The sequence below is a fragment of the Pimephales promelas genome, chromosome 7, assembly GCF_988280905.1.
Source record: "Pimephales promelas chromosome 7, fPimPro1.hap1.1, whole genome shotgun sequence".
Lineage (NCBI taxonomy): Eukaryota > Metazoa > Chordata > Actinopteri > Cypriniformes > Leuciscidae > Pimephales > Pimephales promelas.
The window spans coordinates 19,311,801-19,326,925 of NC_142775.1; the positions used below are offsets into that span (position 1 = coordinate 19,311,801).

A 15,125-nucleotide genomic window follows, 5' to 3' on the forward strand; every position below is an offset into this window, starting at 1 on the left:
TTTAGAACAACTAGAATACTTCCCAGACAGCAACATAGTGTTGTTCTAGTATTCAACGCATACCAGATGTGAGCCGGATCTGGGCCGACCCGACACTATGTTGCTGTCTGGGTTGAAATAAAATAAATAAATCATTAAGCTACACAAATCGCATGTATATTATGCATTTCTTCCAGATCAAGACTAATGCCATTATTTGGTTTATATCTGTAAATGCTAAATTTTACCATTTGTTATTTTATTCAGTTTTTCAAATGTATTTCATTCCTGTTACTCCATAAGACTTTCTATGGAAATGGACACTATTCTTTATTCTCCATAATGCTTTTTTAAAACTGTAGTTGGATCTCGGCCTCATTTGATTGCTGTTTAACATATCAGTTTGAAACAATAAATGCTTTTTATATAATCTCTTTGTTTATAATAGGTTTCTATAAGCTCTTTAGAACGGCTATTTTAGAAAGAGGTATCCTGAACTGATGACATTCCTCGGAATAAAATGTGGTCTTTGCCACATAAATATTTTAAATATTTATCTTGGAGTCTAACTAAAAATATACGCAGAAAGAAATATCCCAAAAGCTGCACTATGGCTACATTTCTCAAGCAGATGCGTGGGGTGTTGTTGACATTTGCCAGCTGTGATGATGTCTCATGCTCGTGCTCTGCGCATGCGCGTTCTTGTGGCCGCAGTAAAGTCGGATGTGCAGTCAAAGGCCTTCCGGTACTGAGGCGCACACAACAGCTCGAAAATGGCGCAGATCGCCAAAACACATGACGGTAAATTTGTTAAAATATCTCTAATTAATTTATCGCATTCTGTTGTTCATACTCATATATTGTATTTGGGTGCTATTTCTAGTCTTAAGAAGTTGAATTAGCGAGAATTTAGCCGAATTAGACCTGTGTGAGGCGGTGAATAGAATATGGCGTCTGATCGTTGAATAAGACTGGCCGTGGCGCACATGAGAAATATCAATAAATCCTGTATCTGGAGATTTGTATTGTGGTTTATAGCATAGTTATTTCTAACATTCGTTTGCAGAAATGCATATTACGTATTATATTCATTGCCGTTACTGTGTACATGTTAAAACACACTGGTTAAACACCGATGTAACGTTACTGAAACCAAAATGGCGTTGCAAACAGTCAAAAACAGAACAAAACTTGTCTGATGTCTAATATCTAATGATCTTAATATTGTTTAAAACAAACAACATAGTACATAGTTTACGCATTCTTGTCTCTCCGTACAGCGCGCTCTCTCTCCCTCTCTCTCTCTCTCTATATATATATATATATATATATATATCTACATATAAATATATATATAGGTCGTATAATTGATGGCTCTTTTGATGATTGTATAATAGTTGTACGCAGTTTATAGGTTTTGTGGGGTTCTGATCTGGTTTTATTATTATTATTTTTCTTCTTAGACATAGAGGCTCAGATCCTGGAAATCCAGGGGATGAAAGCCGCCCTGGCAGAGGGAGCTGACCAGGGTGTCGGGCTTGATTCCACTGGATATTATGACCAGGAGATCTATGGAGGCAGTGACAGCCGTTTTGCCGGATATGTGACTTCAATTGCTGCCAATGAGCAGGAAGAAGTAAGCGATGACAAAATGCTTTCAATATTTAATAAGAAGCCATGTCAGTATGTGTAAGTGTTTCTGATCCCTACTATTTTTTATTTCAGGATGATGATGAAGATTCTTCCACTAGTCTGCTTGGTCAGAAGAAACCAGGATATCATGCACCGGTTGCAATACTCAATTCCATTCCTCAGTCAGATGAGCAGGTAATGAACAGATTTTCAAGTTCCAATATTATTTTTGTTAAATTTTGTGAAGTCTTCAATAAAGCGTCACTTTATGTATTTCCCAAATGCATTTTTTTGTAGGATATAAAAGAAAACTGTGATTATACAATATTGTCTTTTTTGCCCTTCCTGCAGTATGATCCCTTTGCTGAACACAGACCACAGAAGATTTCGGACCGCGAGGACGAGTACAAGAAACGCAGACAAAAGATGATCATCTCCCCAGAGCGCCACGACCCGTTTGCTGATGGTAAATTTCACACCATCGTTCTCCTCTGTTTAATTTATCTGTCCATGCCGACCAGTATTTACTCTGCCCATGAAGTTCCGGTCCAAACTGGCCTTTTTTTCTGCTTAACCCTTCGAACACCACCCAACAGCTTGCTCCCTGGACTCAACTGACCTGTAAGACTGTCTCAGTAAGACACAATCATTTAATGGAGTGCATTGAGAACTAATTATGATGGATTAATGGTTACAAATGAGTTGGGCAGCAAAGGTTTTGGGAGACAGTTGGTTGGGTGGTGTCATCTGTCCCATCAAGGCATAGGTTGCAGGTAGGTGTGTTGTTCGAAGGGTTAATGTATTTTTTTGTGTGAAACAGGCAATTTAATAGTCAGGCACCTTCAACAAAGACACTTTGAAGTATAAGTAAAAGTTTATTATTACAAGAGGCTGCAGCATACTGTGGTTGTGCAGTTAGTGTTCTTTTCCGCATTCTCTTGCTCCTTAATATATTCTAGATATTTGCCCAATGGCATGCTTGTTAGAAACCCCTTATGTGTCAAAGTCAGAGTTTTTTTTTTTTTTTCCAAACAAGAGTGGAACTCTAAATAAACTTGAGCCACCTGTGGAAAAATGTTAAAATTAACTGCTTGTAGTGTTAAAAAGCCAAACTGAACATCCAATGACATTTCAGCTATTTTAGTATATTTAAACCTATGGCCTGTGGGTGCTCGTACTGTTACAAATTAGCAAGGAGTTTAGGAAGTATAGAACATGTTTAAACAGGCTGCACAATCTCAAAATGGCAGCATTCAGGATCAGATTATAGGAGGGAATTGATTCTGGATCAGGCAAAACATCTTGCATGTAGTCCCAGATAGAGGAAGCTTTACAAAACTGTTGTGTAAATATATTTCTATTTTATTAACATAAAATAGAGATATATCTATTGAAGAATCTGTGTACCAAGATTCCACAGGCCCATACTAACTGTCCTTAATTTCTCTCCTACAGCAGTACTGCTATGCCAGTCCTGTCTGCACTCTCTTAAGGGTGCAGCAACTCGTCCTGTGTAGGTTATGGTCAACAAAAAGAAGCGTGTTTATCAGATAAATCAAGACCATAGTTGGTAGTTTTGCTTTGGTGTGAGGCCAGAGGGCCTTTAAGGGGAATGGTTTCACAAAACCTTTTTTTTTCTTTTACTTTTATGAAGTTTTGTCATTTTTAAAGCCTCATCAAGGACAGTTTTCTCAACTTCATGTCCTCCCTTCTCATTTCAACTTTAAAAAAAACAACAACAATTCATCATAGCTTATTTTTTTTAAGGAAACCAGATGCACAATTATGCACACAAGTGTGCATTTTAAATCCTTAATTTGTTTGATTTATTTATTTTTTTAAAGATTTTATTAGAATTCCCCAAAGTGTTCAGTGTCTCTGGCTGCAACACGTATTGTACAATAAATTATTTAAGAAGTCGGTTTTTTTGGAATACAAGGTTTTTTTTTTTCCCTTTTTTGTTTATAAATGAGTAACAAAAACAGAACAGGTGGTATGCAATTGTGTGTGTGAGTTCAAACCCTTTTCCAAAGTGTTACTAATGGTAAAGAGAAATTTTCTAGGCTTCTTTTCTGCCGGTTGAAGTCTGACTGCAGAGGGACCCTTGGCACTGAAAGTGTACGTATTCTGGAGAGCGCAGCCCAGGACCCTGCATCAGTGATGGCTATATCCTCTCCTTATCTCCTCTTAAAAGCAACAGAAACCTCTTTTTGTACCTGCCTGTTCTTAATGTATGACTGTAAAGAGTGCTTAGCTTTTATTGTCTAGGGTTGTTTTGTGTTATGAGAGGACAGTAATTTAAACATTAAGGCCATCTATTCAGGGACAGTTGACTGTAGTGCTTTGTGTGTGAAAACACTGGTTTTGAGACTCACTTGACTGACGGTCTCGCATCTTGTTGGTGCTCTTTCGCATAGGGGGCAAAACGCCGGACCCCAAGATGCAGGTCAGGACGTACATGGATGTTATGAAGGAGCAGCATCTGTCCAAAGAAGAGGTGAATGTTTCTCTATGTGCTTGTCTTCTAGTGAAGCGCTGGTTTATAAGATGTTGTTTATAAGAACCTTGAGTTAAATTAAGAGACTAAAACCTTTCATGTTACTTTCTCCAGAGAGAGATCAGGCTGCAGATGGTAGAGAAAGCAAAATCTGGAGATCTGAAAGCAGTGAACGGCTCTGCTGCTGCTCAGGCTGCTGTGGCCAAACGCAAACGTCGCTGGGACCAGACAGCTGACCAAACCCCCAGCAACTCCACACCCAAAAAAATGTCCAGTTGGGACCAGGCAGATGGGTCTTCTGAGGTGAGTCTGTTATTACTAACAATATCAGAGCAGCAAAGTATTGCAATCAGTCTGTAAAACATATGCTTGCGAGTTCATTTAAAGCGCACAACATAAAGCATTCTCATATTTGGGTAACTTGGTTCATGCACTTTTCCCACAGCATGTTGAAAAGTCTGACTGTTATGTCAGATGTGTTGTGTGCATATCATTATTTATATATATATATATATATATATATATATATTTTTTTTTTTTGTTGATTTTATCAATTAGTTGTTACAGCCTGAACAACATTATCACAAGGCCACTTACCCAGGAATATTGCTAATCATGATCTTTTCTGTACCCAGACACCTGGACATACACCAGGACATACGCCTTCCAACAGTCGTTGGGACGAGACACCTGGTCGTGCCAAAGGTAGTGAGACCCCGGGAGCCACCCCAAGCACCCGTATGTGGGAGCCCACACCGAGTCACACGCCAGCCGGAGCTGCCACACCTGGTCGAGACACTCCCGGACATGCTACTCCTGGACATGGAGGCGCCTCTTCCAGCGTGCGCAAGAACCGCTGGGATGAGACACCAAAGACAGAGAGAGGTCTTTTATTTTGTCCTTTTTTTGTATTTGCTGATAGTAGATGTAAAGCAGAGTAATTTTAAGTTGTTTTATTGTGTGTTTCAGAGACACCTGGTCATGGCAGTGGCTGGGCTGAGACTCCTCGTACAGATAGAGGAGATGAGTCAGTGGGTGAGACGCCCACCCCGGGTGCAAGCAAAAGGAAGTCGAGATGGGATGAAACACCAGCCAGTCAGATGGGCTCTTCAACTCCTTTGCTAACCCCTGGAAAAACGCCTCTGGGAACACCTGCCATGAATATGGCCACGCCCACTCCAGGTACTGGACAAATGCTGTTGTTTATTTTTATTGTTGTTGAATGTAACGTTTTCTGCACCGGTTTGTGGATGTTGTTGTAAAATTTTCTATGTTTGCAGGTCACCTAATGAGCATGACCCCAGAACAGCTGCAGGCTTGGCGCTGGGAGCGAGAGATTGATGAGAGGAACCGCCCATTGACTGATGATGAACTTGATGCCATGTTTCCAGAAGGATACAAAGTATGTAATTATTTTAACATATACAGGACACTTTGTTTCTGTCTAAAAATGAATTTCTTGACATTCCTGATTTTCATTTGCCACGTCTTCCAGGTATTGCCCCCACCAGCAGGCTATGTGCCCATCCGCACCCCTGCACGCAAGTTAGCTGCCACTCCCACCCCCATCGGAGGAATGACTGGCTTCCACATGCAAACGGAGGACAGATCCATGAAACAAGTCAATGACCAGCCCTCTGGAAACCTGCCTTTCCTCAAGCCAGATGACATCCAGTACTTTGACAAACTTTTGGTGAGTCACATGCACCAGGGATGTCTCCTGTACAAAATTGGGATACTTTCAAAAATAATTTGAAATGTTTTTATTATGTTAATTTAAGTGAAAATAATAGAAATAAACAAAAATAAAATATCATCTCTGTTTGCAGGTTGAAGTTGATGAGTCCACCCTCAGTCCAGAAGAACAGAAGGAGCGCAAGATCATGAAGCTTCTTCTGAAGATCAAGAATGGCACACCTCCCATGAGAAAGGTTAGTATCCTTTCTCAAACTTGGTGGACTGTAACATGTAATTTTGCAAATATGGTCTCTAACCAGCACTCTCATTTCAGGCTGCTCTTCGTCAAATCACAGATAAGGCCAGAGAGTTTGGTGCAGGACCCCTATTTAACCAGATCCTACCACTGCTGATGTCCCCTACACTGGAGGACCAAGAGCGTCATCTCTTGGTGAAAGTCATTGATCGTATTCTCTACAAACTTGACGACTTGGTTCGACCATATGTCCACAAGGTAAGTTACCTGTAAGCATCAATTTTAAAATATGAGATGAGAAATGTATTACTTTTCTTTCCTAACTTGCCTGTATGTTCTTGCAGATTCTTGTGGTGATTGAGCCTTTGCTGATTGATGAAGATTACTATGCTAGAGTAGAGGGTAGAGAGATCATTTCCAACTTGGCAAAGGTAAGATGGTTGACTTAAATAGCAGAAATCATCTTTGGTTGATAACAGTATTCCATTGTTAACCGATCTTGATTTAATGATTTAATCAAAGCTATATTTCTTTCACAGGCTGCCGGTCTGGCCACCATGATCTCCACCATGAGGCCTGACATTGACAACATGGACGAGTATGTGAGAAATACGACAGCTCGTGCTTTTGCCGTCGTGGCGTCTGCCCTGGGCATTCCATCTCTCCTGCCTTTCCTCAAGGCTGTTTGCAAGAGTAAGAAATCCTGGCAGGCTCGTCACACAGGCATCAAGATCGTACAGCAGATTGCTATTCTCATGGGCTGTGCTATCCTGCCCCATCTCCGCAGCTTGGTGGAGATTATCGAGCATGGTTAGTATGGGTGGTCTATATGTGGGTGGACCAAAATTCTTTAACATTGTCTGTTATATGGGCCAGTCTCAATGCGTTGTTTTTCCCTCAGGTCTCGTGGATGAGCAGCAGAAAGTGCGAACCATCAGTGCTCTGGCTATCGCTGCCCTGGCTGAAGCTGCTACGCCATACGGTATCGAGTCATTTGATTCTGTGCTGAAACCTCTTTGGAAAGGTATCAGGCAACACAGAGGCAAGGTGAGCATGTATTTTGATAAATTTTTATTTGTACACAACCGCAAGTTTGATTTCAAACTTATTTTTTTCTTAACTGTAGTAAATGTTTTTAACACTATTATTTGTCTTCTCAGGGTCTTGCTGCCTTCTTGAAAGCTATTGGATACTTGATTCCTCTTATGGATGCTGAATATGCCAACTATTACACCAGAGAAGTGATGCTTATCCTCATCCGAGAGTTCCAGTCTCCTGACGAGGAGATGAAGAAGATTGTCCTCAAGGTGCTTCCTTCTCAAAAAATATTGAGTAGCTTTAAAAACAAGATCTTCCTGAACATTTTAGGCTAACCTTTTTTCTTATATATTGTAGGTGGTGAAGCAGTGCTGTGGCACTGATGGTGTGGAAGCCAATTACATTAAAACAGAGATCTTGCCCCCATTCTTTAAACATTTCTGGCAGCACCGAATGGCGTTGGATAGGCGCAACTACAGACAGGTTGGTGAGATCATCACCTAATTAGGAGTAACTAACCATGATCAATATATGTTTAACTTTTATTTGTCGTTATCCACTTTACAGTTAGTGGACACTACAGTGGAGCTGGCCAATAAGGTAGGCGCAGCTGAGATTATCTCCCGTATCGTGGATGACTTGAAGGATGAAGCTGAGCAGTACAGAAAGATGGTGATGGAAACTATTGAGAAAATCATGGGCAACCTTGGTGCTGCTGACATCGATCACAAACTGGAGGAGCAGCTTATTGATGGTATCCTGTACGCCTTTCAAGAACAGACCACTGAGGTGAGTGTCAGACTTTGCTGCACTTATTAAACAATCCTACTCTGTTCTTATTTATAGTTATAATACTTATAATTTTGCCTGTATATCCAGGACTCTGTGATGCTGAATGGCTTCGGTACAGTGGTGAATGCTCTGGGTAAGAGAGTTAAACCATACTTGCCTCAGATCTGCGGTACAGTGCTGTGGCGTCTCAACAACAAATCCGCAAAGGTCCGTCAACAGGCTGCTGACCTAATTTCTCGCACAGCGGTGGTCATGAAGACTTGCCAAGAGGTGAGGGAAGCCCTTATGTTCAAAATACTTGTAATGGTTAAATGAAACTACTTATAGTGCTTAATAATATATATCCTGCTATGACATTTCCCTTTAGGAAAAGCTCATGGGCCATTTGGGTGTGGTGTTGTATGAGTATCTGGGAGAAGAATACCCAGAAGTGTTGGGTAGCATTCTTGGAGCACTTAAAGCTATCGTCAATGTCATTGGTGAGTGTCAGCAAAAGCACTTTATAAGTTTTGTTTGCTAGCATTTATGCGGTAATCAAATTATTAAACTGACCACAACGGTTGTTTTTAGTGGTGCACACAATTTTCATCCAGAGCAGCAAAAATCATTTTGAGGGGCTCATGTCATTGACCCAAAGAGTAATGATTAGCTACAACAGTTAAACGTGTCAGCATTGTGGATGCACTTCACCGTGACTGTAGCAGTATTTAAAATGTGTTCAACTTAAATATCGAGAGGCAACTTGTCACTGAAAACACAATATCCTGAACAGCAGACCAAGTTCAGTTACCCAAATATTTACAACAATTAAGTATTGGTTTTTGGCTAAATGGAAACTTTAAAGGGTTAGTTCACCCAAAAATGAAAATAATGTAATTATGACTCACCCTCATGTCGTTCCAAGCCCAAAAGACCTCCGTTCATCTTCCGAACACAGTTTAAGATATTTTAGATTTAGTCCGAGAGCTTTCTGTCCTGCCACAACAGAACCAGAAGACCAAAATTCATAGTTTTTGTTATTTTTGGACTAAAATGTATTTTCGATGCTTCAAAACATTCTAACTAACTCACTGATGTCACATTGACTACTTTGATGTCTTAATTTTCCATTCTGGACAAGAACAGTATATCATATGCATTTTCAATGGAGGGACAGAAAGGTAGACTAAATCTAAAATATCTTAAACTGTGTTCCAAAAATGAATGGAGGTCTTTCGGGCTTGGGACGACATATGGGTTTTTCATTTTTGGGTGAACTAACCCTTTAATTCATATTTGGTTAAATTTATTCTGGTGCATCACATGTTGTTTTAATCAGTGTTTAATAAATGTGGATATTTTTTTCTACAATTTTCTTTTGAATTTGAATAAATGTTTAAATGTTCTGTTCTCAGGTATGCACAAGATGACCCCACCTATCAAAGACCTGCTTCCACGTTTGACTCCCATCTTGAAGAACAGACATGAGAAGGTGCAGGAGAACTGTATTGATCTAGTGGGCAGAATCGCTGACAGGTCAGTCCTATTGGGCTTCACAGAATTTAAGCTGTTTAACTTTTGAAAAATGTCAATAATGCCTCCTAAACGCATCTTATCCATTCCAGGGGTGCGGAGTATGTGTCTGCCAGGGAATGGATGCGTATCTGTTTTGAATTGTTGGAGTTGTTGAAAGCCCACAAGAAGGCCATTCGTAGAGCTACTGTCAACACATTCGGCTACATCGCCAAGGCCATTGGGTAAAATCCTTCTCTGATTATGCAGAATCTGACATTAGCGGTATGAAAATGTTGGATTTTAATTTGTCCTGTTCTTAATTTTCTAGTCCTCATGATGTGCTGGCCACGCTGCTCAACAATCTGAAGGTGCAGGAGCGTCAGAACCGTGTGTGCACAACGGTAGCCATCGCTATCGTGGCTGAGACGTGTTCGCCATTCACCGTGCTTCCTGCATTGATGAACGAGTACCGTGTTCCTGAGCTTAATGTTCAGAACGGTGTCCTGAAGTCTCTGTCTTTCCTGTTTGAGTACATTGGTGAAATGGGCAAAGATTATATCTATGCTGTCACACCTCTGTTGGAGGACGCTTTGATGGATAGGTAAGGAAGTAGATTATTTCATTTCACAAGACTGTTGCATGCAGATTGTTTTCAATAGTACTCTAACCTCCTGCATTTCTGCTCTCGGTCGCAGGGATCTCGTACACAGGCAAACAGCCAGTGCTGTGGTGCAGCATATGTCTCTTGGAGTGTATGGCTTTGGCTGTGAAGATTCTCTCAATCATTTGCTCAACTATGTTTGGCCCAATGTCTTCGAAACGTCTCCGCATGTCATCCAAGCTGTAATGGGGGCCCTCGAAGGTCTGCGGGTGGCGATTGGACCCTGCCGCATGCTGCAGTATTGCTTACAGGTACGTTTCACCAAACTTGTTTGGTGTTTTTCCATTGAGTTTTAAAGACTTGTCTAATGGCGCAATGGTTTTTCTCCCTCAATAGGGTTTGTTCCATCCTGCTCGTAAAGTGCGTGATGTATATTGGAAGATCTACAACTCCATCTATATCGGCTCCCAGGACGCACTGATCGCACATTATCCTCTTGTCTTCAACGACGAGAAGAACTCGTTCGTTCGCTACGAGCTGGATTACTTCCTGTGAATGTCTACCCTTACATGTGCACTCTCTCTCTCTCTCTCCTCCTATATCTGTCTATTTCATGGTTTATAGGACTTGGTCCATTTTTTTATGTTCTCTGGTAGATTGAAACCAGTACCACAGATTACGTGGTCTAAAATTTATTTCTTATTAAAGAACAGAAAAATGTCGAAAAAAAAAAAATCTGTTAAATGTGTCGCTTTTAGATCTTTGGATTAGACGTTTCTGTTTTTACGGCGTGGCACCAAGCACAGTGACAGTAAACGTAGTAGCAGAGTTTCTGAGGAATGTGATTCATGTCTTTTAACTTGAGACTTGTGCTGGTCTGTCAAGTTCATTCTTGCTCAGTCACATCTGTTCTTATTATAATGTTGCTTAGTTTGGCTGAATAAACGTTTGTGTATTAAAAGTGATTGAGCTCCTCTGTGATGTTTTTAATGGGTTAGCACAACCAAATTAAATCTTGATTTGATTTTTTTTTTTTTTTTAAATCCTTTTCAAATGTTGTTTGAACAAGTTTCATCACCTGCCAAATTTCAACTGGCAAAGCCATTGCTAACATTTGAATTTGGAAATCAAATCTGATTGGACTGCAGTGTGAACTGGCTTTTTTATTTCTAGATTTTACCTGTAGCGAAATACTTATTGCAAGACATTTTAAAACTAAATCATGTTTAATAAAAAAACTTACCATTTATTTTTTTTTGTACAACTTTTATTTTGCCATTTTCTTGTGGAAGGATCATGGTTAAACGCATCAGTTATGTGAGGATTTGTTTATTTCCCATATTCTAACTTAGACAAAACAGCAGACAGGGAGAGAAGATTGTCATTTGTGGTTCTGCACAAACATGAGGGTCCTGGATTTTCTCAGTCAGAAACAATGTGAGGCTACTCCAGTAGAGAATTTCAGATATTATCGGTGTTATGTCCACCCTTTTTGATAACATCTGCTCTTTTCCATGAAATTGTAAGCAATCGGTTTATCATGGACTGCACTATATGATTGAGCTGATCTTGACTGAAAATATTCTCCTCAACCCTTTTCTTGAACAATGGTCGTTGGCTGCTGAGTTAAAATAAAAGATTGATTTGGATGTCTTTACCTGGCAGACTGCATGTTCATTCATGAAAACTATGTTTGATCATAGTTTTCAATAAATATTACAATGTTATAGGAAATAATTTAATTTCACTACTAGATCCTTCAGTAAATGCGTTTCTACACAAGCAACAGCTACTTCCTGTGCTCTCATGACCTGTCAGGCCAAACTCCCATGCCTCTTTAAATATAGCCTCTGTATCAGTCAGAAACACATGGAATCTGTTAGGTGATGTCATCCAGCGGAGCACAAACAAACACTGATATTTGCTTCCAGTGACATTGAGGGCAAGTTCCTGTTTTTCATTCCTTGAAGAATGTAGTGCTCATTTATTAACTGCACAGGTAACGATACAAACAGAACTTAATCAAAACAAAAAGTTAGAAATTCTTATCACACAAGTGTTCAGCTTTTAAATTACAAACTTCCTGAAAGTCAGGTACCTTAATATGTAATTTGTGTTTTAATTACTGACAACAATTTGAATTTCATATAGTTATTATTATTATTATTTCTTTAATAGGAACAATGCTCTTTCATCAACAGTCAAACACTGTAAATGATCCAGAGTTAGCCCCTCAAGCTAATTTTCATCTGTTGCCCCTTGCCAGATTTTAAAAGGCAACCTAAAATATAAACATGAATCATGATTGGTAGGTTATCAGATATACAAATCCAAATTACCCATATTAAGAAACGTGTATCACAAAAAATTGACAAAATATCAAATTACTTAAAGTAACGCTGCTAGGGATAATAATGACAGTATTATCAAAATAACAATAATTTACATAGTATTTCAAATATGATTTGCTTTTAGCCATTTCTTTAATTTAAATTAATGGCTCTAAGTCTTACTGAAAAGACTAATCGTCCGAAAGTTGTAACGTTACACCAAAACTGTACAATACAGTCTCCTAGTAATTGTTCTGCCATTAGTATCCTTTTGCATCATAAACTAACATTATGGGGGAGGTGCATAACCATTTAAATCTTTAAAAATCAAGCAAGAATCAACAAAATGTGTAATATTATCGAAACTTAATACATTTTGTTGCAATGATGAAAACGAATCGGTTACCTAACGTAACCTCGGTTCTCTCTAGATGAGCTAGCTTACGCTACGGGAAAGATTAATCTTTTCTGAGAAGTTGAAGCCAAAAAATTATCCTATAATTTGTATTCATTGTCAAGCAGACCATGAGCGGGCTAGCTAGCAGCTCATTGGTTCGCTCACAGGGAACTGCTACAGCGTATGGGAGAGCTGGGCTAAACTCGCGGCCAATGAGAAATGAGTTTATGGGCCTTGTAAAAGAGCGGGCAGAGGGGAGGGTCGTGGGCGCGCTTATGCACTCTGGACACTCGAGCGAGTTGTGTCTGTCCGCTTTGTGGGAGTGGGCTCTGAGAGATACACGGGACATGTGGTGCTTGTGTGTATGGATGAACACAGGGTTGTGGGCACGTGTTTTCACAAAAGGCTTTTATGCTTTTTTTAGATATTTCTCTGGATCGCCGTGAAAACGATGCTTTGGCGCCCGCAAGCGGGCAGGGAGACCAGCTTGTTTGTGACGGTGAACACTGCTGTAGTAGCCAATGGATCGGGGACTAACAGAGGGCGAATCTTTAACGGCGGTTCAGCCGCAGCGGGAGAGAGCCGTCGTTTTCCCAGCAGCGCTAGGCAGACTTCGGCTGATCGGGCCTCAGCGCAATCTTGAGTCGAGGGCCCCGGGGAGGCGGGTGTCTGTGGCGGATCTCAGAGCGAGTGCGGTCGCCCTGTCTGCGCTGAGAGGACCGACCCTGCTGAGAAGGGCCCTAGGGTGGGTCTCGTGCATGAGGCTGGTCACGTGAACGGCCTGCAGAAGAGCTAGCGCGGCAGAAAAAGATTTATGGACTAGGTGGCTTTCTGAACTTCGGAGAAACGGACGACGATGCCCGTGACAGCGGACCCGAAGAGGCCAGTCTGAGAAAAACAGCGCGCTCAGAGTCTCCCATGTCTGTTTCAAGTCGTCGGATGTCGCTAGCTTGCAGGACGGCTGAAGGTGGCGAAGACGGTCGGCTTCTACAGAGTCCTAGACGCTCGTTTAAGATGCCTTCTCGCCGGCGACGGCTTCTTCTCGAACAGCTGATGCGCGTTGCTCGCTGAAAGATCAAAAATTCACCTTAACTGCTTTTTCGGGGCGGGCTGGCTATTTATACACTCGAGCCACGCCCATTTTGGCGGGCTATGACGCAATGAGAGCTGTCTGCTTCTCATTGGCCGCGAGTTCAGCCCAGCTCTCCCATACGCTGTAGCAGTTCTCTGTGAGCGAACCAATGAGCTGCTAGCTAGCCCGCTCATGGTCTGCTGCAATTAAACTGCGTTGACAATGGATACAAATTATAGGAAAATGTTTTGGCTTCAACTTCTCCGAAAAGATTAATCTTTCCCTTGCGTAAGCTAAGCTACAAAGCTAGCTTTACGCAATACGAGAGAACCTCTCGTAAGAGAACTGTCGAACGGGCTCCAACTGTTAGTCCTCCCATCAAGATTCAGTTGATTTTAAAATTGTAAAAAATGTAAACTAGTAAAGCAATATGCAATGTGACAAAATACCATAGAATTCATAAAAGGTTTTGCTGCCTTAAATATGGTCCTATATGCCTAAATCTGGCCAAATTTAATTTAATAATATTGTCTACCTTTTTAGTATGCTTTTGAAAAGACAGCTGAGAATCTAAAATGACTACTAAATATTTAAAATCAGAAATGACGTTAAGGTTTTCTCCTTTAACAGATACATCAGGATGAGGAATCATACAATCAGTTTTGCTTATATTAAACTGTAAATGTGAATCACTACCAATCAGAAACATGGACCAATGCCTCAGTTAAATAATTTGCTGCTTGTTGTTTGTTTTTATTTAGCGTGCACATAAATAACTGTCATCAGCATACATTTGAATATGAACAGAAAGACAGACTAAAGGCAAGTCATTAATATATAAACTGAACAGGATAGGGCCCAAAATTGAACCTTGAGGAACTCCAATAGAGTTTAGATATGTTGATTAACTATTACCAACACGGACACTTTCCCTCCTATATGAAAAGTATGAGTTCATTCATTTAATAGCTTCAACAGACTAGTTAAAAAGTGTGAAATTTGAAAGGAGTTTAAAAGGCTACATCATGGTTCACAGTATCAATGAACCAAATGTTATTTAAACAGGTCTATTTCATACCATACCCTTCTTATCTGATCTAAAAAAACATCCATATTCACCCAAAAGATGAGAATGAGATAGATAGCTGTATTCGATGCATAGATAGATGAAACCAGAGGACTTTGCTTTGAAAAGTTCTGATTCATTGGAGCAAATCGGTTCGTAGGACAGTTCAGGCTCACTAAAACGATTCACAAACGTTGGAGTCATCACTCACTGTGATCGAATCATTAAAAAAACAGATTCACTAGAATGATTCATTCGTTCGTCAGACTAGCGAGGGCATCAGTGAGGCGATGA

The 15,125-nt window shown here is 40.4% G+C and overlaps 1 protein-coding gene across 2 annotated transcripts; it reads left to right on the forward strand.

Annotated features, from left to right (window-relative positions):
- The first annotated feature begins 631 nt into the window (after window positions 1–631).
- On the forward strand, window positions 632–10,931 carry sf3b1 (splicing factor 3b, subunit 1). Of its 2 annotated transcripts, XM_039655237.2 has the most exons (25): window positions 632–780; window positions 1,443–1,615; window positions 1,705–1,806; window positions 1,963–2,077; window positions 4,029–4,108; window positions 4,223–4,411; window positions 4,744–4,993; window positions 5,078–5,290; window positions 5,389–5,510; window positions 5,604–5,801; window positions 5,938–6,039; window positions 6,120–6,299; window positions 6,386–6,472; window positions 6,581–6,851; window positions 6,943–7,088; window positions 7,202–7,348; window positions 7,437–7,562; window positions 7,647–7,868; window positions 7,959–8,141; window positions 8,239–8,350; window positions 9,266–9,386; window positions 9,476–9,607; window positions 9,694–9,966; window positions 10,061–10,277; window positions 10,363–10,931. In XM_039655237.2, exons 1-25 carry the CDS (start codon window positions 753–755, stop codon window positions 10,519–10,521), a joined length of 3,948 nt encoding a protein of 1,315 aa, XP_039511171.2. In that variant the 5' UTR covers window positions 632–752; the 3' UTR covers window positions 10,522–10,931. The 2 variants fall into 2 exon arrangements, with proteins under 2 accessions (XP_039511171.2, XP_039511172.2); XM_039655238.2 differs by lacking the exons at window positions 632–780; window positions 1,443–1,615; window positions 1,705–1,806; window positions 1,963–2,077 and adding an exon at window positions 2,226–3,729.
- The last annotated feature ends 4,194 nt before the right edge of the window (window positions 10,932–15,125 follow it).